Below are 21,064 nucleotides of genomic sequence, written 5' to 3' on the forward strand. Positions count from 1 at the left end.
TCCTTTCAAATGGAAACAAGCACTACAAAAAAAAAACACGCGATTTACCAATGAGTTTACCGACAGAAAATTTTCCACCGAGAGAGGAAAATTGTGGATGATCAAGCATGAGAAATACCTCCCATCTCAGCTGTATCATGTGCAGAATTAGACCTACTCATCATCCCTAACTTTCTACTTCCCCATCTCCCACTCTTGGATTTGTATTGAGAATAAGCAGTTAGCAAACTTTGGTGGATATCTTCCATTTGCCCACTTTGCTCATCTACACGGTCCATTTCAATAACACTCTGCAATTTTAAATAAAAGAGTTAAACTAATCATTTATGGACTAATACTTCATAAAGATTCATACTCATGAATTGATCATATTTTGGTTATAATTAAAGATTACATAACTTTTTAGTCATGAACCAAGTTAAAAACAATACATGTAGGCCAAAATATAACCATTTTCTAAATTATTACAATATGCAAAACTAAATTAATTGCATTTTGCTTACAATTCATAACCACGAAGAAGTTGAAATAAGGGTAATACAATACTTTTAATTCGGAAATTGACCATTTTGAAAACACCTTTTCAATAAGAAAAAATAGCACATAAAATAACTTCATTCAATGTAAAAAATTATACCTGCACTTAATTTATAAAGAACATTTTCGTGGTCCTGAGTTCGAATTCCCAGTAGGGACGCAATTACAAGACTACGAAAATTCAGTTTCTCTACCGGTTCAGCCCAGAGCCAGACCAGTGGTTCCGGTTTTTTAATGTAACCAGAACTGGCCAGTTCTATTGGTCCGGTTCTGGTTTTAAAATTTTGGAACCATAACTGGCGGTTCACCTCCTTTTTTTTTTTACTAAAACCGAGAAAAATCGAAAAAAAATCATGACAGGTGCACTGATTAATTACCTTAGCCGGAGTTCGAAAGAAGACGGGAAGAAACCTCTGCCTGCAGAACTGGTTAAAGAGGAGAGTGAGAACGATGAGAGGGAAAGTGAAAGTGGAAGGCCCCGGTGCGTCTTTAATCCCAAACACACCAAGAGCTATGACCTGCATCAGCACGAGGGAGAATATAGCTGTGTTGTGAACAATCGGCCAGTACTGGCCGCCACTGTCGTACTTCATAACGTACACGTTCAGTATCTGGTTGCGGTAGACGAGGAAGGCGAGAACGAAGTAGACAAGCACGAATGGCAGGATGAGCGGGGCCAAGGTGCAGCATGTGATGCCAAGCAGACCAAACAGGAGAACTCGAGGAACTTCTGTGTGGTAAGGGAACGAAAAGGGGGTCGGGGTGGAGGTGTCGCCGTTGGTTTTGAGAATGTATCGACTGATCACGTTGGTGAGAAGAGGGACGACCTGAATCAGCTCGCATGCTAAGCTCGCCCACCCCGACGTTAGACAGTAGGTCATGAAGAAGGTCGCCTAAGAAAATGAACAAATCGAGCTTTAAGTAGTTTTGTTTTATTATCTAGAAGATATTGATATGATGATATTTTTCGAGGTGTAAACCCCTAACATATGACAAAAAAACATAAATCGACTTCAAACGTTAGACAATAGGTCATGAAGAAGGTCGTCTGAGAAAATGAACAAATCGAGCTTTAATGTTTTTAAGTAGTTTTGTTTTATTATCTCAAAGATATTGATATGATGATATTTTTCGAGCGTAAAAATGACAAAAAAAAATCGACATTTTCATGGCTCGATCGTTGTGATGATAATTAATAAATAAAGATGAGTACCGTTGAGGGGACGGCTTTGGCGAGCAAAGCGGGTATGTTTTTGTAGTCTCCCAGCTTGAGAATGGAGATTTGATAATGGACGATGGCAGCCTCGGTCAAGATATTGGCGAAGAAGACATTCCATATGACGAAGTATACAACCTTGATGCATGCACTTCTCTTCCTCTCGCTGCGCGATATAACTCCCTCCAACGTCGAGAACACGTACATAACCGGCGGAACCATGTATAGAAAGAGAGTTAGTATAACACTAGGTAGATATCCAGTCACCAGTTGTTCCAATACCACCCTGCAAAAGAATAGTGCAATCTATAGATTTTGTATATAGGTTCAAACAAGAATATGATGCATATATAAAGATGAAGTAAGTCAAATGATTGAGATTCACAACAAACTAGAGTGTGAAAAATAGAAAAGCTTGGAGGGAGCATTTACCTCCCTACAGCTTTCTCCAAGAATGGTAGAAACCTGGTTAGTTTATCAAGATGGACTAGAGATTGTGTAAAGACGACGGGAACGAGGAAGAAAGTGACGAAGAAAAAGGAGGCGAAAACAACTATGATCTTTCGGATCCAAAGGCTTTGGTAGGAGACACAAAGATTAGCCCAAAACATGTCGCGTGGTTCAGGAGCTGCATTAGTTACCCATGCCATTGGATTCTGCGTTTGAAGAGCCTCCGAAGCAACCAATGCAGCATATCGAGTCCTGAAGAAAACAAGCGCAGCTCCACACTCCTATACGTACACAAAAAGTGAGGACTGTGGAAATTCTTGCACGAAACTTATAAGTCATTTGCACATAATCTATAAGTCACTTGCACTAAGTTCAGTGCAAGTGACTTATAAGTTTAGTCCGTGAATCGTAAAATTCATAAACGTGGGATCATTTAAACTTCTAAGTCATTTGCACCAAATCCATAAATCACTTGCATTGAATCAATAATATCACAAATTTGCAATATTTTCAAACCGTTGAATTCAATGCAAGTATCATGATATCATAGAGATCTTCTATGGTGCATACATCATGATATTTACGAAAGCGTATGTATAAATTAAAACATGAATCTTTTCTTACATCTGAATCATCAAGGAAGGTTTCATCTTTGGTAATACTTTTAGACTCATCAGAAAGTTCCTTCATTTCTTGTGAAGCATTATTATTGCCTCCACAAAACCCACATCTTAGTAATCGTTTCACATATCGTCTCTCCATGTGTACGCTTTTCAGTATCTTGTACATCCTCTCAGCGTCACTCTAAACATATAACATGAAACACAAACATAAATCATTAGATAGGATAGATAAATTTGTACAATTAATATTGGATCAGTATTACCATCAATTTTTGGATTGCACTCTTCTCATAAACCATTTGATGAGATAGATAGCTTGTTGAATATAAATCTGTGAAGAATCTGGTTAGAGTATCACTGTAAGATTCTTGGTCTATCCATGGGATTGCTCGGACAACTACGGTAAACTGACTAGCACAGTGAAGGGGTGAATTGATGTGGTTCAATCTCATCTTCATGATGTGCTTGAATTCCTGAACAAGGATTCATGGACATATATAGGTCAAGATGACTATTTCTTGAATAGCATGAGATTTAGGTGGTGGAATTGTTGGGTGTACTGAAATAGAGAGAAAAATTTTACGAGGAGAGAAAATAGACAAATTTTAGTCTAGATATGACAAAAGGTGGACATCTTCAGTGAGACGGAAGATTTAGTTTACAAGAACCAAAAGCCCAAAAAAAGAATAAGAAATTACTTACAGAGTAAAGGAAGAAACATGCACATATAGTTATGATATGTAATACAAAACAATGGAACCCTAACCTGTAAAAGAGAGAAATTCAGTGTTAGATTTTACGCAACCACATTCACTAAAGCATTTCTGATACGCGAAAAGTGATCAACAAAACCCTAGGTTTCATCCCAAACCAATTACTGATGGGAAGAGTTACTCATTAGGTATTTAAATTGATCGCTTTCACTTCACATTTTTTATGCGGACAATTCATATGTGAATATCACGACAAATATTAATAAAAGTTTTCCATACCATTCTGATCCTCTTTGGACATTCCCAATGGTGAAGACAGTCAAAAGCTCTTCTCTGATTTCCTTGTGCTCCATTTCTTTTCCAAAATAATTAAGAGGGAGAACAAATACCAAGCATATGACTGAAGCAACAGTAAACAATTTGATACTGCACAAATCAAAATAAATTGAAATAGTTATACATACTCATATACAAAAAACACAAACAATTTATTACACTCCCTCCCCTTCCGTCCACAAAATAAAGTCTCAGTCTAACATAAATGGACGTCCGCAATTAATAGTCCTATTTCACTTTTTTTTTGGTTACCGGAATCCGCATTTAACTAAATCAACTTTTTGGTCTCATTTTCCTTTATGTTTCTTAAAACTTTTGCCAAGTCAAAAGTATCGGGTCATATCTATCCAACCAAATATTATTTATAAAACTCAACTTCATCTAATCCAACAAACGGAACACAATTTCTAGACAACACCTGAAGACGACGGCTCGCAGAAAGACGACGGCGTCGACGCCCCCGGCAACGTAGAGCTCGTCCTCGGTGGCGCCATACGCCTTGACGACCCAGCTGGCGGAGGGGACGAGGCGCGCCAGCCAAAAGGGGTCATGGCGCTTGGATCTGGCTCGAGCAAGCTTGTGGCCAAAGTAGACAGTCACAAAGTGTGGCTGCTTTCTTAGCACGGAATACAAAGAGAAAACGCCCAAACACACAACACTATTCACACCCACAGAAGCCAAGAGACCACCAACGTTCATCTCTTAAAATCCAAAAATGCATCCAATCTTCATAACAAAATTCAATTCAATCATACATGAGATAGCTAGCTTTGTGTGGGAAGCAAAAAATGTGGTTGAATTGGGAGGAAAGGGAAAAGAATGAGATTTGCAAATTGCACGAAGAGAAAGAGAAAGTGAGGGAGAGTCAAGCGGATCGGAATGATGTTGTGGCAAACCGTTTTAACTGTCACTTCTCTCTCATCTCTTTTTTATCTTTCTATTTTTTTTCTTGTCTTCATTAAACTATGTATATGGATTATACATCTTGCTTTAAAGATCCCAACAAAAGCTTTAATTTGAGGTATGTGATATAGAAAATGTATTAAAATTAATGCTCTGTAGTTTTTTTTTTTTGGGTTAATGATTGAATCTATCCTAATATCTGATGATTTTATTAATTATATCCAATTTATTAAATTGTCAATTTTTGTCCCAGCCTTTTAGCAATTGTATTAATTATATTTCAGTCTTTTTAAATTACCAATTCTATATCAATGTAAATTTTATCATTTGGATTTCATTTCAAGGATTGAGCCGTGAAATGATGTATCCGTTGATATTTTTTATGTTGCTCTGAAAAATAAATTGCATACGACCTTTATATTCACTTGATCAATTTTAGTTTTTTAGTAGTTGTCAAAATGGATTGAAAAATAGAGATAAAAATATAATCAATATAATTTCTAAAGGTTTAGATACAATTGACAAATTTCAAAGCCAATGGATGAATGTAACAATATACCATTATATAAATTGTAGTTTGCTGAAACCCACTGCCTAAATGAACATATCATTTCTAATGACAATAACTATATTCCATTTCCCTCAGATTCTCAGATACTAAAAGATAGGACAGTGGATGTTAGTCGCCTTTTCGTTATAAATAAAAGAACGAGACTCCAAAAACGTACTGCTGTAAGATCAGTTGTATGGCTTGAGATGGAAAATTTGGCAATGTGGGATGTGCGACATTTTTTCTGCAGCTTTCTCGAACTTCTTAGCCACGTCTTCATTCTCCTCTAAGCTCAGATGATCAAAATAGTCGCCCCACCAGTTCGCGCTCCTCAACTTAACCTGTTGGAGAAGAGAGGTTTCAATGAAAGTTTGATCAAAGCCATCTCTTCCGATTGTATTTTGTTGTACCTTAAATATTGTCTTTGACAGCAACAACATATATTAATCTCTGCTTTTTCTATTTAAACTATTTGGTGACAAAATATGAAACAAAATAACTTTTTGCATTGCATTTGATCATTTTCCTCTCCTTGAACAAAATCCAATATACTGTTATGTGGAATAAAAACAAAAATATATAGGAGTATGAGAGAGATGGGTTACCGAATTTCCGTATCTGTTGGCTTTAGCTTTGACATTACGTGGGTATCCTACAAATGTGCAAAGTTAGAGTTTGAGGTACAAGTTCAGTAACACTGTCAGAACAACGATAAAGAAGCTTTACACAATTCGTCGCAATTGTGTGGGAGAAATACATTCAGGTAGCAGGATAAGACTCGTATCTTTTAAATGAGCAAAATTTACTGGATCTTGTGAAAGAATAAGTCTAAAGCATAGGATGTTTCTCTAACCAGTGAAAATGATAAGGCCGCTGGATGACACCCTCGCTAGTTCAGGAATAGTTCTGTTCAGATACTTTGGAGACAAGTAATCCAGTGCGTCCGACACAATCACAAGAGGAAATGACTTTGCCCTGTAGGGAAGTAAAAACTTTATATCAGCCACTCGGACGAGGCCGCTTTTCACCATTCTCTTGCACTTTCGATCAGCATCCTCTGTATCGTATGGCTCCACGCCCCAAGCATCGGTCTCCTCCTCCCTTAACAATCTAGAAACAGTGGAACAAGCATCTGGACCGACATGTAGCACCTTTTGCATGCTATTCCCATATGCTGCTTTCAGAATTGGAACGGCACGTTGAACTTCTTCGCTACATGAAACATCACCTGAACAGAGAGTCGAAACTTTTAATGGGATGCAGCATACCAAACATCAGTTTTTTTCTTTTTTCAATGTACGGTAACTACTAGATAGTTGATATATTGATGGAAATATCTTCTTCCACTAATATGATGCTGGAAGGCTGAAATCAACACTCCCGAGTTTCTGTATAAACCCCAAGGACACACTTCAGGAAATCTTTTATGCTGCAAGTTGTAACTACTTTACCATCACACCACCAAACTTTTTTCAATGCATATGAGTTTAGAAGTTTGAAGTTATGGTTAAACTGTGCAAGGTTGAACAAGAAATTTTAGCAGGGAGCATGTTTTCGTAGATGAAGTTTGACATCTAAAATGCAATCAATATTTGCAATATCCTGGAAAATCGATTCGCTACCCCTAAATTTAAAATCTAGACTAGATGAAGCATCAAGCATCTTCATTTTGTGGCAGTGTTGTATCTAAGCAACACTGAGATTCATGTCGCAGAGGTGGTACTTGCAAATGTAATATCCTTTCAGGAAGATGGAATCTTCCGTAAATGACACTGAAAAGAACGTCTAACGCTAGTTTGTAGGTCTAATTAGATCAACAAGGGCCTTTGGAAAAAGAAGCTCCGGCTAGCAAAGGAAAAAAAGACCCATATCTCAAAGAGAAGAAAACTGCACTAATCAAATTAAAATGACTGGCAATAAGGTAAGTCGATATATGGTCTCTTAGTTTGTGATAAAACTTTGAAGAGACCTTTGAGATATAGGAAACTCAAGCAATAAGATTTAAGAAAACTCAGAAAAACCAACACAGAACCCTGTGACCTCAAATAACATACCAACAGCTTTGTCTATCTTTAAAATATGTGAAATCGGTCTTCCAGAAATCACTAGTAGGTACAACATGTTGCAGCCTAGTACTGGGTTATGGAGACGAATAAAACAAACGACATAGTAGTTCATATAGAAAGCAAGAAAATTTAGTTACCTTGAGCCCAACTGAGAGCTAGTCTACTTCCCAAAGCATCTACAACGCAACCAATGATCATCAGTCAAAGCAAAACAGTATGCTTTATTGCTGCAACAACGCATAAACACGTAACCTAAGAACTAACAACACGATTCATAACCACAAAAGAGAATCCAATAAAGAAAAACTGGACCAGAATACTGGAAACAAAATGAGGTAAATTCAACATGAGTATATATTCAATGACATGAACATCAAAAGGATGAAAGAGCTATCTTTCTAAACAAGAACAAGCAGCTAAAAACTGCAAATTAGTGACTGAAACTGTTTGATTGGAACCAATTCTAGCAAATCTTTCATTCAGTAGTGAAATTAAGAGATATATTGAGCAAGGGGAAGTGATAGACCTTGACCGGCGCGCAGATAACCAATTACAAGGATTGCTCCCTGCAAAAAACACAAAAGGAACAAAATTCAATCCATTGCTGAAACCCTAACCACATCACAAAGCACACGAAATCGAATTCGTAAAAAATGAAATAGAAAAATACCAGAATTAGGAGTGCAATGGATAAGTATGGAGGAGGGCGGGATCTGGAATGGAGGTGCGATGCAAATGAAGCTGCCTCGCTTTCGGAGGGGCGCCGGGCGGGATTAACCGGCCGTCTCCAAACCTTCATTGCTATCAAACTTGAGTGATTGATTTGATTCAGAGTTTTAGTAATTGTGAAATGTTGGAGAAGTCATTAGGAATGGCGGTGATCGTGAGATTAACCGTTAACGGAATTCCTGATTATGATTTACCATTGTTGAATGCTGTAACCATAAATTAGTTATTTGGCGTGAGTTAAATTTTGGTATTCATGTTTAGCAAGCCATGATCAAGAATTTGGCTGGTGAGTTTGTAACGTAAATAATAGTCCATGATATCATTTTCTAAAAATTGAATACACGTATTTTTATGGGACTGGGGGGTATAATTATAATCGACATGCTTCATTTCCTTGTAGCAGGCAATAATCAATTAAAAAATTGAGTTCAAATTGTTTTTGATAGCATAGTAGAGAAAGGATTAGAGAATGTATGTTGTAACTACTTTATGTTATATTTATGTTAAGAAAACGAGTAGGTGGAAAAATATTATGAGTAACTGTTTTTCCTTTTAGCAAATTAGGTTTTTCTTTTATATTTGTTTTTTTTTTCAATTTTATTTTTCATAAGTTTGGATTTATCCTTATTATTGAACTATAAAGATAGACATTAAATATTAATTTTATATTGAATTTTTATATTCTTAAATTCTCAACTAGTTGAGTTATTAGTTATTTATTAACCAGTTCAGTCATTTTCTGCACGTTTAGAACCTAGAAGCATTGCTAACTGTAGTGTTTTCATCATCAAAACGCCGTCGTAAGATCCAAACTAAAAATTACAGAGTTGTGCCGTTTGTGAAAGAAATTAAATACTACTTGTGAGAAGGAAAGATTGTATTTACACAAGGCAATTAACTTCAAATTTCTCAACCACAAGTCAGCTTAAACAACAAACAAATTTTGACATCAAATTGCAGTGTTGGCTACAAAATGACCATTACTTAACAGGAGGAGCTCTGTAGTATGCAGGAACGGTGGCCGGAAAGAACATCTGCCGGACGCCCTCTGCCTTGATGATCGGAAAGATTATCGCCGACGCACTCTGAAACCAAGAAAAACAGCAAGTTTACAGATGAAACAAGTGGAAATGGAACTAGTTTTAGTGATGGATATAACATGTGTGTTCTCACTGATATCAATCTGGCCCCGATCCACATCCGTTTCGGGGAGGGGAACGGAAGCAGCAGCCGGCCAACGCCATATATCGCCACTGCAAAGAAATGGCAGACGAGGCTGAGCGGCCGTGGGTTCAAGCCAGAGAGGAGAGACACTGGCCCACTCGAGAACACCCCTCCGAGGCTCAGATAGTCGAAGCATGCCTGGCGCATCTCGTTCCTTGCTTGATCCGGTGAGGCACTAAAGACCTTGTATAGGGCGCCTGCCAACGTGTTGATGGTCGATGCCACAGGCTGCAGATGAAAAACAGATAAATTCCAAATCAAGAAGCTGTCGTGTAAATATAGAGAGCTGATGATAATGATCGAATCGACAACCTTGCGCAAGGTGTAGAAAGATTCGAGGTACTTGCAGAGAGTGGGAGCGTCGTTTAGGTCTTTCAACGGCCTAAGGAGGTTGCGCAAGACGACTATATCTGATAATGCAACAGTCATCCCTCCTCCGGTCAAGGGGTGGCGCATGTTGAACGCGTCCCCCATGAGCAGAGCTCCCGGGGTCGGATGAGGAGCAGCAGGCATGCTTCTGTTCGGCATTGTCCTCATGTTTCCTCTCTCGATAGCCGAGAGGAACGCACCGTGCAGCTCGGGCGGGACCTAAAACGAGCGAACATCAGCAACGGAGCAAAAGCAAGCATTATAAAAAGATCAACTGGATAAATAATTACTTGGGGAGCAATGACAGTCTTCAAATACTTGGCCAGATCACCGTTCGATATGGACGGCACCTTCTCACCCGGAACGTCGACCAGGCATCGGATTTCAGTGCTACTGATGGGGTAAAACAAGATGGGTGAAGGGTCTGCCAAGATGACATGCCCATGGTTCGCAAAGGGGAGGTCGCACTTCTCGAGGACCAATCCCACGAAACAGGAGGGGACGTCCACCTGCAGAGCAAAACGGAGTCTCAGCCCAACGAAGAAGCTAAATTTAACAGCAAACATGTTTCTTTATGAACCTTACTTTAGGAGTGCAAAGAGAGCGTCGCAAGTTGGAAAAGCATCCATCACAGACGACTGTCAGAGGCGCATAAGCTTTCGTCTCCTCGCCCGATTTTGTTCTGTACTGTACCCCCGTTATAGCCCCCTTCTCTTCGAGGAGAGATGTCACAGTTCCTTGCTCTAGTGTGACACTGCCACACAAAGAAACTAGTGTTTAGTCCACCACAAACTCGATCTTATGTAACGCCAAATCTAATCTGTTTCGCCCCCTTATTGAACCGACCGTCTCAGGAAAGGAGAGAGGCACAGATTCAAACAGAAGATCATTATAAACATAACAAGAGACTGATTCATTATCTATATATCCAAATTAGCAGGGAGAGGCAAATACTTGGGAAGCGAAGCAGCTTTCTCGCGCATCCTCTGTATGAAGCGTCCGTTATGGAAGCTCCGTCCGGATACATCAGAGTGAAACTTCTCCAGAGGGTAGGACAGCCGAGTCGCTTTCCCATCCTTGAAAAGAGCATAACCGAATACCCTCTGAGCATCGATTTCATCCACACAATCTGGACTCGAAAACACATCCAAATCAAACTAACATTTATAAAACTAAACATCAACAGCCAACAGACAGCATAACAGTGCAAAATGTATCCCCCAAAGATCAAAGAAGACCCCACACACACCACCACCAACACATATCTTGGATTTCTAACTCAAACATCAAATCTGATGTCAACTATACAGACTTCTAATCCAAATCACAGTAACACTTGCAAAATCAAAGAAGAAGAATACCCACTTCAACAAGGACACACACACACACACACACACATTATACCTTAAGTTCTAACTCAAACATCAAATCTAATGCTCCAAACACCTAATCCAAATCACATTAACACTTGCAAAACCAAAGGAGAATACACCCGCTAAAACAAAAACACACACACTAAACCTTGGAGTTCTAACTGAAACATCAAATCTAATGTCAACTACAAACACCTAATCCAAATACTTTAACACTTGCAACATCAAAGAAGAATGTATACCTTGGAGTTCTAACTCAATGAGCTTGAGATATCCACCTGGTTGCAAGAGTTCTCCCACAATCCTGTCAGGCTCAGTCAAGTCTCTCTCAATCACCCTAACCCTTCTACCATCCTTGATCCAAATCAACAACACACAAGCCAACAACATTGCAAAAATCAGGTTCAAATAAAAGACACAACTTCCAAATCATTCTGATTCAGTTCCAAATCTGGTGGCCATCTTCATAACAATCAAAAATTGGAAAACACAACAAATCCAATAAAACACCCTTAAAACAGTGCAAACAATGTAAAAAGGCGCTACCTTTCCGAGGGTATAAGCAAGGGCGGCGCCGGCAACTCCGGCACCCACAATGATGATGTCATCGCCGCCGTCCCTCGATCTGCATTCCCTCTCGTCGACGACGGTGGCGGCGGCGGCAGTGTCTCCCTTACTCTCCTCGATCTTTTTCAAGAACCCATTGCGGAAAAAGAGGAAACCCCCCAAAATGGCAAGCAGAAGGGAGCCCAGAAGGGTGAGATCGACCATCTCCTCCGGCAATGCGAGCCCAACTCTCCCCGGCCGGCGGCAATGCGGTGGCGAAGCAAGCAGCTAGACGAAGGATGTGTATTCCCCTCTTCCTTGGGTTAAATAAAGATGCAAAATTGAAACCAAAATCAATGCCTCGCTGGCGTGATTTGGCGTATCCAATTCAAGACCTCTCTATATTTTTTGCACACACTCACAATTGAACGTGTGACAGACTCAAAAATAAGGGGAAAACAAATTTTATTTGAATAATCTCCCACCACAAACATAAAACAGCCAGAAAAAGATGAAATTTTCTGCTAAAGTGAATATTTTAAAGTTAAAGATTGGTTTTTTATTTCGAAGAAGGTTGGAGAAACAGATTATTGAAGTGTTCATAAAAATGGGAGATGAATATTCTAGCAGCTTCTAATTGTGTTTGAGTATAATTCTTTTTGCATTGGACAAACAATTCTTATGCAACAAGATTTGGTAATGTTTGTGAATTGGTGTATCACATAATAAATGTGTTAGATAATCTTGTCGTTGTTTTCGTAGGTCATAGTTTATGTCATGTTGCATTAAATTAGACAAACCATCTTTGTTCTATAAGGTTTGATATTATTTATGTTTGATGCAAATGTAATACAAGGTAATATGAATAATCTTTTTGTAATCAAGATATGTAGAATCGGAATAATATTTAAATCTTAACTTCGAATAGTTGGGATGGATTTGTCGCAATTTGGAATTGTCGGCAGCTATGAGAATTAAATTTAATGGAATTTTTTTATTCTCATGTGCCAGCAGTGGAGTCGGTCGACCCTTGATCGGCTTCTATTGTATGATTCGGTGGAATTGCAGAATCTCCTATCCAATCATATGCATTATATGGATGTATTCGAATTATGTTATATTGTAAATGACCACGTATTCAAATACTAAGATGTCATAATAATTTTTTTTCCTCGGACTCCTAAATTGATTTGAAGTGTTTTTTGAATGCCCTTAAATGAATCTCATGATAAACTGCAATTCGCTCGTTAATAAACGCACGATCCCTTTCGTATCAATCCCCCTTCATATCAATCTGAAGGACTAACAAACATCTACTTCTTCTATTGACTTATATAACTAATCATGGAATAATTTCTAGTTTCACTGTAAATTATCCTTTAATCCATTTCTGGGACCAGTTTTTGGCTTAATGTAATGTTGAGAGAGACATTGTGGTCCAAATACAAATCATGTAGGGTAAGCACATCATTATTCAGATTCAATTCAAACAAAAGTTACGATTTCAATTTCTCATTCTTGTTCTTATGTATTTGTATTTTAACTATATTAAATACCAAGCTTTTACTATATCTTTATTGTTATAGTCACGATGTACGCACCATTAGAATCGTTAGGGCCCTCACAAACAGACACACTACATGGACTACAAATATACCAAACTTTATTATTCATAGTCTCACCACTAAGGTATGTAATTATTTATAATTTCTTAAATCTTCAATTTCATATGTATTTATTTAAATTGTGATATTTATAAAAATAAAGGAAAGGATTCTAATTTCAAAAATTACGTACTCCTATTAAAATTAATTCACTATAATTGCGATATTTTATTTGTTTATTTATTTTTAATTTGATCAACCCTACTCAGTTCTGCATAATTTTATATTCCAAATTCTAATTAACAGTTTAATTAAAAAGACTTGAATGCAATCATTGTTTTTCTTGTTCACACTGCCCCTCATGTATTGATCATTATAAGGGTTTATTAAATAATTATCCCAATCATTGTTTCTTGTTCACAGTAGTACTTTTGAATATTTTGATCATTACAGAGGCTAAGTAGCATGACAATTCTATTCTTTTTCTTTTCAGTCCATCAACTAAGGCCTGCATTATATGTATGAGCCCAAGTATTTGTTGGGCTTACAAATCAAGTGATCCAAGTCCACTCAACGTCCTAATTAATTTCCTGAACTAATAAAAATAAAAGTTCAAGGTCAATACATAAAAGTAATATTTGCCCTAATATTAGCTGGTGATAATAGTGCTAAAAAAATTGAAATTATTTGTGGCACTACTCACTAGTAGGTCACGCCACCAGCCTTATTTATTGGTACAGATATATCACGAAACATATGAGGTCACAATTATATCTTCATTTCAAACCTTGTCTAGGCTTTAATTATATGAGCTGTACCAAATTGGACTCACACAAATTCTAATAGCCCACACATTATTTTGTGATCGTATTCAATTTTTTTTTCACTTATGATTTAATATATTAAAATGTGTGACTGTATAATGACAACATTTCAAATATTAGGTTTAATTTATTGAAATATTGAGAGGTTGGGAATTTATCTACTATAAGTCATTTTCTTAATTTTTTTGGATGTGACTAAATTTAAAACAACATGTGTTTGATTTTCTTGAAAAGGTTAGACATTCTGGTTAAATGTTGGGCGTGGATGAATTTGAACCAACATATTTGGAATATTTATTGTTTTAGAAAAAAAATATATTTACATTTAATAATTAGATAATGAAGAAAATAACTTATGATGGAACCTAACGCAAACATTTTAAATGTTTTGGTTCCAAATTCGAGCATAAACTCAATGAGACGCCTTAGGCCCCTACCACAAAGTTCTCTCTTTTTTTTTTTTGAAATTTTGACATTGTCGAAAACTATTTTCAGCCCTCACCAAACCAACGAGACTAAATCACCAGAGATCGATTGATGGGAAGAGGCTGAAATTGCAGAGGAAAAGGAAATAGCAATGGTTGCAGAAATAAATTAAGACAATAAGATAAATTAAGTAGTATACAAATTTAATCTCTCAAACTAAACCAAGAATAGAATTTGCTTGGTACTAAATTTGAAATCCAAAACCAAAATATAACTCCACGTTTGCTCATCTCCCCTAAAATCTTCATCACTTGCCAATTGCCACAATATTACTTGAGATTCACTTCCAAATATTCCAAAAAAAATAAATCATAATGCATTTAGAATCTTTAAGATTTTTATGAACTGAACTTTCAAAATTAAAAGAAATAAGAGAAGGAAAATTCATTATGGGTAAAACCAATAAACAATTAAAACTTCTACAAATTGAGTTTGGATTTTGGACCACCTTGAGACGCTCGAACCATAGCTAATATTTTATTTAAATAAAAAAGAAAAGAATTGTTTAAGGGATTTGAATAAGATAAATTGGAAAAGTTGGTTAGACTGTCCCTATTAAGGGTGATGTGGATGCTTGATGTTTGTGAATAAAATTTATGTGTGGACAAAGCTAAGGTCGTATTCTTACACATGTGTAAAACAAAAAAATATCTGGTCACCGTTTACTTCTTTAACCACTTGCTTCATATATATATGGTCGATAATCACTAGGATTTAAATTATTACTAGTATTTTTTATTTTTCCCTTAGTGCATATGTTGCTTTATTGTCATGTCCTTGTAGAGGACCTAGCTAGTTTATTGGTATCTTTTATTTTAAACATAAACTAAATATAAAATATGATGTTCTAGGTGGTGTAGTAAAACACAATATTTTTGAATTCTTTATTTTAAGTTATTTGCAACATATTGTCCCCATACATTTACTTATTCACAACTTATATCAAAATGTTTTTACACTTTTTTTCATCCCCTTCTAATTATGTAAACTTAAATAATATCTATTTTTTTCTTTTCTCACTTTATCGACTTTACATTAAAGCATATTTCTTTCATTATCAAGGTCATTGTTTGTGAGACGATGTAGTACTTAGCTTCACTACTACTATCATAATCTCAAAGATTTGAATAATTGAAAACGAGACAAAGGTTAGGTTATTCTCTCCTACTTCAAGTCAGGGACATCAGTAATCACATACATCAAAACTGCAATTATTTGTACTATTCACCTCAATTTTTTCCTCGTAACTCCAACACGTCAGAGCACTTATCACTATGTATAACACTCTCGCAGTGCACACGCATATGGCGTGCATCGTGGGGAACAGTGTTCAAATGCTCGACATCTCGTCGGGCACCTTTCCTCCAACGCATACGGTGCACTAACGCCGGGCCGTGCGCCTTATGCCACCGTTGCAAATACCCTACAAAAGGGAGGAGAAAATGCGTTGGCTAATAGTTAATGCTGAGTAAGAACTAGAACACATTGTTCAATGAATGTCCATTCATGTTTCTTAGCTGCAATACAACAAATAGGGCCTTCGTCCATTAATAATCATTAATTTTGGTGCTTACTTATTGATTCAACTCCTATTTTTATTGTGACAGACAAATTAAAAATTAAATGCTGGCTAAAGAAGGTAGAGATAGTAGATTAGTAACATAATAAAGTGGTTGGGAATTATTCTTTGAAAGGTTAGACTCGAAACTGTATAGCATATTAGCATCCTCCTCATTAAATGAAAACATTTACCATATGATTGTACAATGCTGTTTATTTTGTAGATTAGTTAATGAAAATTACAAAAAATGAATTATCCGAAAATTATAATCGACATTCACTATTTTATCATAATAGTTTGCACTAAATAAATTAACGCTACACTAAATGTCTAAATGTAAATCCAATGCTATTTTATTGACCGTCATGAATGTAGGGAAGGTATCCAAAGAATTAGACACATCCAATCGCCAAAATTGCAAAGTATAATAAAATATTTTAGGGAATTTTTTAGATACAGACAGAGAATAGAGTATTCTCTTTTTAGTGTGACATTTTAGAGTGTGCCAATTGCCAAATATCTCATTTCTAATGGGACGGAAGGAGTGCTAGACATGCAACTTTTTTAATAATATTAAACCTCATAATTTTCTAGAATTTTAAAACTACAGAATAAATCAGAATTCGCAAATTTTCATAATTATCCTGACAATTTAGCCGTTTAAATATCTCATATTTTGATTCAAATTTAAAAATTATATGACATACACAAGTTACAAAATTTGATCAAGATAAATGGATGTATTATTATATGTAACATTTGAACAAAGTGAGGTAGGATAAAGAGGAGAGAAATCTCCATCCAACTCAACAAGTGAATCACAATATATAATATCAATGTGAATATGCATATATATCATCACTATTTTCCTAAATCCTCAGCTGTGACTGTGAATGAACGATGAATTCTTCTTACAAAAGAATATTACCCCAAAAAAACAAAAGAATCCAAACAAGAAAACTAACAATGATCATCGCCATTCCTCTACTCTCCCCTTCCCTCCCCTCCTCTTCAAGGAGGAGATCATCCCATCCCGCGCCTTCCACGACAAGGCGCGCAGACGCAGGGAGAAGACGACTTTCATCCCATATATTCGCGTATTTCTCGTGTTCAAGTTCTTGTCGTATAATAAATCTTTATCTCAAGTATCCACGTACCGATCCAAAGACGATTTCTCTACCGATTTACATGTTTTTCGCCCCTACGCGACTTGCTCACCGATCAAATCTAGGCCGACGAGCAAGAAGGATATCCCTTGGAAGAGCAAGAAGTAAAAGTGGATACCTTGCGCCGACAGAAGGCTTCTTGCCGAGGCCGTGAGCAGAAGGAACGCGAGAGCCAGCTCTTTCGTGTAGATCCGGTTGTGCTTCTTCTTTTTCTCCTTCTGAGCCGCGAGCTGCTCCTGCTGCATGATCTCCTCGCGCATCTCGTCCAGATTAGGCTCCGAGTTGTTCCTGTGGCGCGTGGGGAGCTGGTCCTTCTCGACCAGGGCTATGAGGTCGCCCTCGGACGAGCGCCCGGATTTCTTGGTGACGACCCACTCGTACGCGCTCCCGAGCTGGAAGAGGCCCGAGATCATGGCGTTGAATTTGGTCACGGACATGGTGTTCTCGAAGAGGAGGTAAGGGACGATGAACGGGAACGATTTTGGAGCCGGGAGTATGTTGAGAAACGACATGACGGCCGGTATATAGCAAACGACCCACGACGGGAGCGTGGCTTCCGGAACAAACATGGTCATTGGGAGAATGATGCAGAAAAGTGTGAATGAGTAAAATGGGAGAATAAGTTTTCTTAGCAAGAAAAATAGGAAGATCATATTGGCCTTCTTCAAAATGCTTATCTGAAACATCACATTTCACATACATATCATTAGCTAATCACACCAAAACTTAATCTTGAACACATTATTACATAAAAGGGGGGAAAAGGCTCTCTCTCGACGTACCTCTGATCGGATAATGGCAGGCAAACAGAGACGGAACAGCTGCATTGGGCCGGAATGCCATCTATGCTGCTGCTTCCGGTAAGCCTCATATGACTCGGGAAGTTCACATTGGCACTGGACAGTCAAGAAAGCAGCAACATTACTAAATACCAACACACACAAGAAAGCAACAAAAGGCAAAAAAGGCCTTCAAAAGCAGCTACCTCAACATCATTGAGGAAAACAAACTTCCATCCGTGAAGATGGGCGCGAACAGCGATGTCCATATCCTCGACAGTGGTCCTCTCCAACCACCCGCCCGACTCCTCCAACGCCTTTATCCTCCATATACCAGCGGTCCCATTGAAGCCAAAGAAATTCAAGAAAATCCCATTAACCTGCTGCTCCACCTCGAAATGAAAAGCCAGATTAATCAGCTGCAACCGCGTAAGCAGATTCTCATCCTTGTTCACAAAGGACCACCTTGCCTGGACCAGTCCTACCTCCTCATTATCCTACCAAATCCAAAGTGAAACCAAACTTTTCATTCACAAATAAGCATATCATCGTGACATAATCCAAATCACATTACATCACAAGATAATCAAATTTAAAGCATGCCAAGGAATTCAAGAATTCAAGAAACAGACACATTCAATCAAAAAAGCAAAAGATACCTTAAAGTGAGGGATGGTTCGCATCAGAAAGTCCGGACTTGGCTGGAAATCAGCGTCGAAAATGGCAACAAATTCGTAATCTTTGACATAGCTGCAATTCATGGCTGACTTAAGATTGCCTGCTTTATACCCCTCCCTAATCACTCTATGTCTGTATATGATGTTGGCACCATTCTCCTGCCATTTATGAACTTCCTCCTTTATCATCAACTGCGTTATCGGATCATCCGAATCATCCAATACTTGAACCAACATCCTCCCCTTTGGCCACTCCAAATTGCACACAGCAGCTATAGATTGCTGATAAACCTATCCCAGAATCCCCAAACTCAATAAAATTACAAAACAACACATAAATCAAGAATTCAAGAATGTGAAGAAAAGAAAGCAATACAATTCAATACCTCTTTCTCATTGCACATAGGGATTTGAACAAGCACCATGGGGAAATAGCCATCACCATCACCAGACTCAAGATCCACAATGCAGTGTTTGGCAACAGGCTTAATGTTCCTGAGCTTAATCCAAAGGCAACCCAAGCAGAGAACAAGCCTATCCAAGCTCTGGATGAGGAAGAGGACTATACAGAGATGAATCAAAAGCTGCAGCGGCGGAGCGAGATACCTCACTCTGATCAAAACCCAAGTGGAGTAGAGCGAATCAAACGCGCCCTTAACCACCGCGGCGTCGGCCAAGCTGTATAAATCCGGCTGCCGGAAATGCTGCCACCCTTTGAAATAAGCTGCCATTTCGAAACAGAGCAGAAGCAGAGACAGCCACAGGAACGCCTTGATGCAGGCGAAGAATCTCGACTTGGAGGAGGAATCCAAGCCGTCGGTGCGCCCCGAGGCGACGCGGCGGCGGACGGCGGAGGTGAGGGAGACGAATGCGGCGGCGATGGAGGTGAGGCAGCCGGCGGCGCGGTGGGCCTTGAGGAGGAGCACCCAAGTCAGCTGCTTGGCGTTGCGGTTGCGGCCGCCCTTCGCCACGGCGTCGTTCGGGCAGATGAAGTCCTCGTCGGAGGGGGACTCCAGCTCCACCATCGACCAGTTGTTCGGCTTCTCCATTTTCACCACCACCGGCGTGCCTCTGTGTGACTCCTTCGCCCACCACAGAGATGGGGCCATTTTTTTGCTCCAAGATTGAATCTTTCGGTGGCCCTTTTGCTCGAATAATCAAGAATTGGGGGAAATGCAGTAGAAAGGTTTGAACTTTGAGTTGAAAATGGAGGGAGAGAGAGAGAATGCTACCAAAGATTCATTTTTTATGACGCGTGGGAGTTGTGAAGGAAGCTAGACGTCTCCAAAGCATTGGAGACATTGGTGTGGAGAAGAATTATTTGCAGAGGAACCATAAAATATAAGGAATTGCAGAGGAGAGAGAGATGGATAAATATAAAGACTGTTGAGCAAAAGTGTAGTACAAAAGGAGCTTTACATTGCATTAACATTCATTTTACAGCTAATCTAGAGAGATGGGGTTGGAGGTAAATGCAACTCAAATGGAATTGAAAATTTTGAATTGAAAAAAAAGGGAAAAAGGAAAAGGTAAATCATGAAAATACCCAAACTAAAACCGACAGCACGTTCTTGTAATACTTCTCCACTACCAAACCAAAAACCCTCATTTCATTTTCAAGAGAACAATTTGAAATCTTTCTAATTTCTCTAGGAGAGATCGGAAAAATGCACAATTGCGATGAGATTCTTGGCCTTTTAAAAGGGGACAAAGATTAAGAGGCCAATCAATGAAATAAGATTAGATCAACCAAGAAAAAAAATTGAATATACCGACAAAATGTTGTGGGCATTAGGGTTTTTTAATAAGAAAAATATCCCCAAAAAATCTGTAGATAAAATGCCCAGAACCAGAAGAAGGAATTGTGTGGAATCTGGAGATGTATGAATTTGTGAAAATACCCTAAAAGAGAAAATACGGAAGTCAAAAGAATTTAATGTATTTAAGAATTAAACCTATTAATCAATTAGGAAAATTACGTTAATTTTGATGGAATTAATGCTTTTTGTTCATTTCACTTTACTGAATTGAATCCATCACATAAAAATTGGATTCGTTTGATTGACCAAATATAACGAGAATGGTCCTAACATTTTTGCAACTTTGTCTATCATTGCATGTGAATGCGATAATGATATTTCAAATCTATTTATTTATTATTTTAATTTCCAGATTGTTAGGAATAAAATAATCGTTATTTGTGTTTTATTCAACGACTTAGTCAGGGCGTTAACTGTAAAAACAGGTATTCGGATATAGTTGTAGTTTTCCAAAGTGTATTCGTGTTGACATATGTTCAAATGAAATTTTGCCACTTCGATACCTAATATTT

At 38.0% G+C, this 21,064-nt stretch overlaps 4 protein-coding genes across 4 annotated transcripts; all 4 read right to left on the bottom strand.

Annotated features, from left to right (window-relative positions):
* On the bottom strand, positions 1-4,574 carry LOC125207995 (CSC1-like protein RXW8). Its single transcript, XM_048107563.1, has 9 exons — positions 4,294-4,574; positions 3,819-3,965; positions 3,529-3,592; positions 3,090-3,299; positions 2,828-3,007; positions 2,186-2,484; positions 1,751-2,039; positions 915-1,430; positions 1-290 (listed from the first exon to the last, which is right to left on the bottom strand). The coding sequence occupies exons 1-9, from the start codon at positions 4,572-4,574 to the stop codon at positions 102-104; spliced, it is 2,175 nt and encodes a 724-aa protein (XP_047963520.1). The 3' UTR covers positions 1-101.
* A 675-nt stretch (positions 4,575-5,249) lies between these two features.
* LOC125207307 (probable pectin methylesterase CGR3) lies at positions 5,250-8,305 on the bottom strand. Its single transcript, XM_048106594.1, has 6 exons — positions 8,065-8,305; positions 7,921-7,960; positions 7,532-7,570; positions 6,182-6,556; positions 5,934-5,980; positions 5,250-5,669 (listed from the first exon to the last, which is right to left on the bottom strand). Exons 1-6 carry the CDS (start codon positions 8,191-8,193, stop codon positions 5,517-5,519), a joined length of 783 nt encoding a protein of 260 aa, XP_047962551.1. The 5' UTR covers positions 8,194-8,305; the 3' UTR covers positions 5,250-5,516.
* A 653-nt stretch (positions 8,306-8,958) lies between these two features.
* On the bottom strand, positions 8,959-12,241 carry LOC125202166 (squalene monooxygenase SE1-like). Its single transcript, XM_048100519.1, has 8 exons — positions 11,636-12,241; positions 11,332-11,443; positions 10,671-10,845; positions 10,302-10,470; positions 10,007-10,225; positions 9,660-9,935; positions 9,297-9,575; positions 8,959-9,208 (listed from the first exon to the last, which is right to left on the bottom strand). Exons 1-8 carry the CDS (start codon positions 11,858-11,860, stop codon positions 9,104-9,106), a joined length of 1,560 nt encoding a protein of 519 aa, XP_047956476.1. The 5' UTR covers positions 11,861-12,241; the 3' UTR covers positions 8,959-9,103.
* Positions 12,242-16,884: 4,643 nt separating this feature from the next.
* Positions 16,885-20,398, bottom strand: LOC125201205 (probable xyloglucan glycosyltransferase 12). Its single transcript, XM_048099223.1, has 5 exons — positions 19,119-20,398; positions 18,715-19,023; positions 18,262-18,552; positions 18,059-18,172; positions 16,885-17,953 (listed from the first exon to the last, which is right to left on the bottom strand). The coding sequence occupies exons 1-5, from the start codon at positions 19,839-19,841 to the stop codon at positions 17,312-17,314; spliced, it is 2,079 nt and encodes a 692-aa protein (XP_047955180.1). The 5' UTR covers positions 19,842-20,398; the 3' UTR covers positions 16,885-17,311.
* Positions 20,399-21,064: the final 666 nt, after the last annotated feature.

Source organism: Salvia hispanica, chromosome 1 (assembly GCF_023119035.1).
Source record: "Salvia hispanica cultivar TCC Black 2014 chromosome 1, UniMelb_Shisp_WGS_1.0, whole genome shotgun sequence".
Taxonomy (NCBI): domain Eukaryota; kingdom Viridiplantae; phylum Streptophyta; class Magnoliopsida; order Lamiales; family Lamiaceae; genus Salvia; species Salvia hispanica.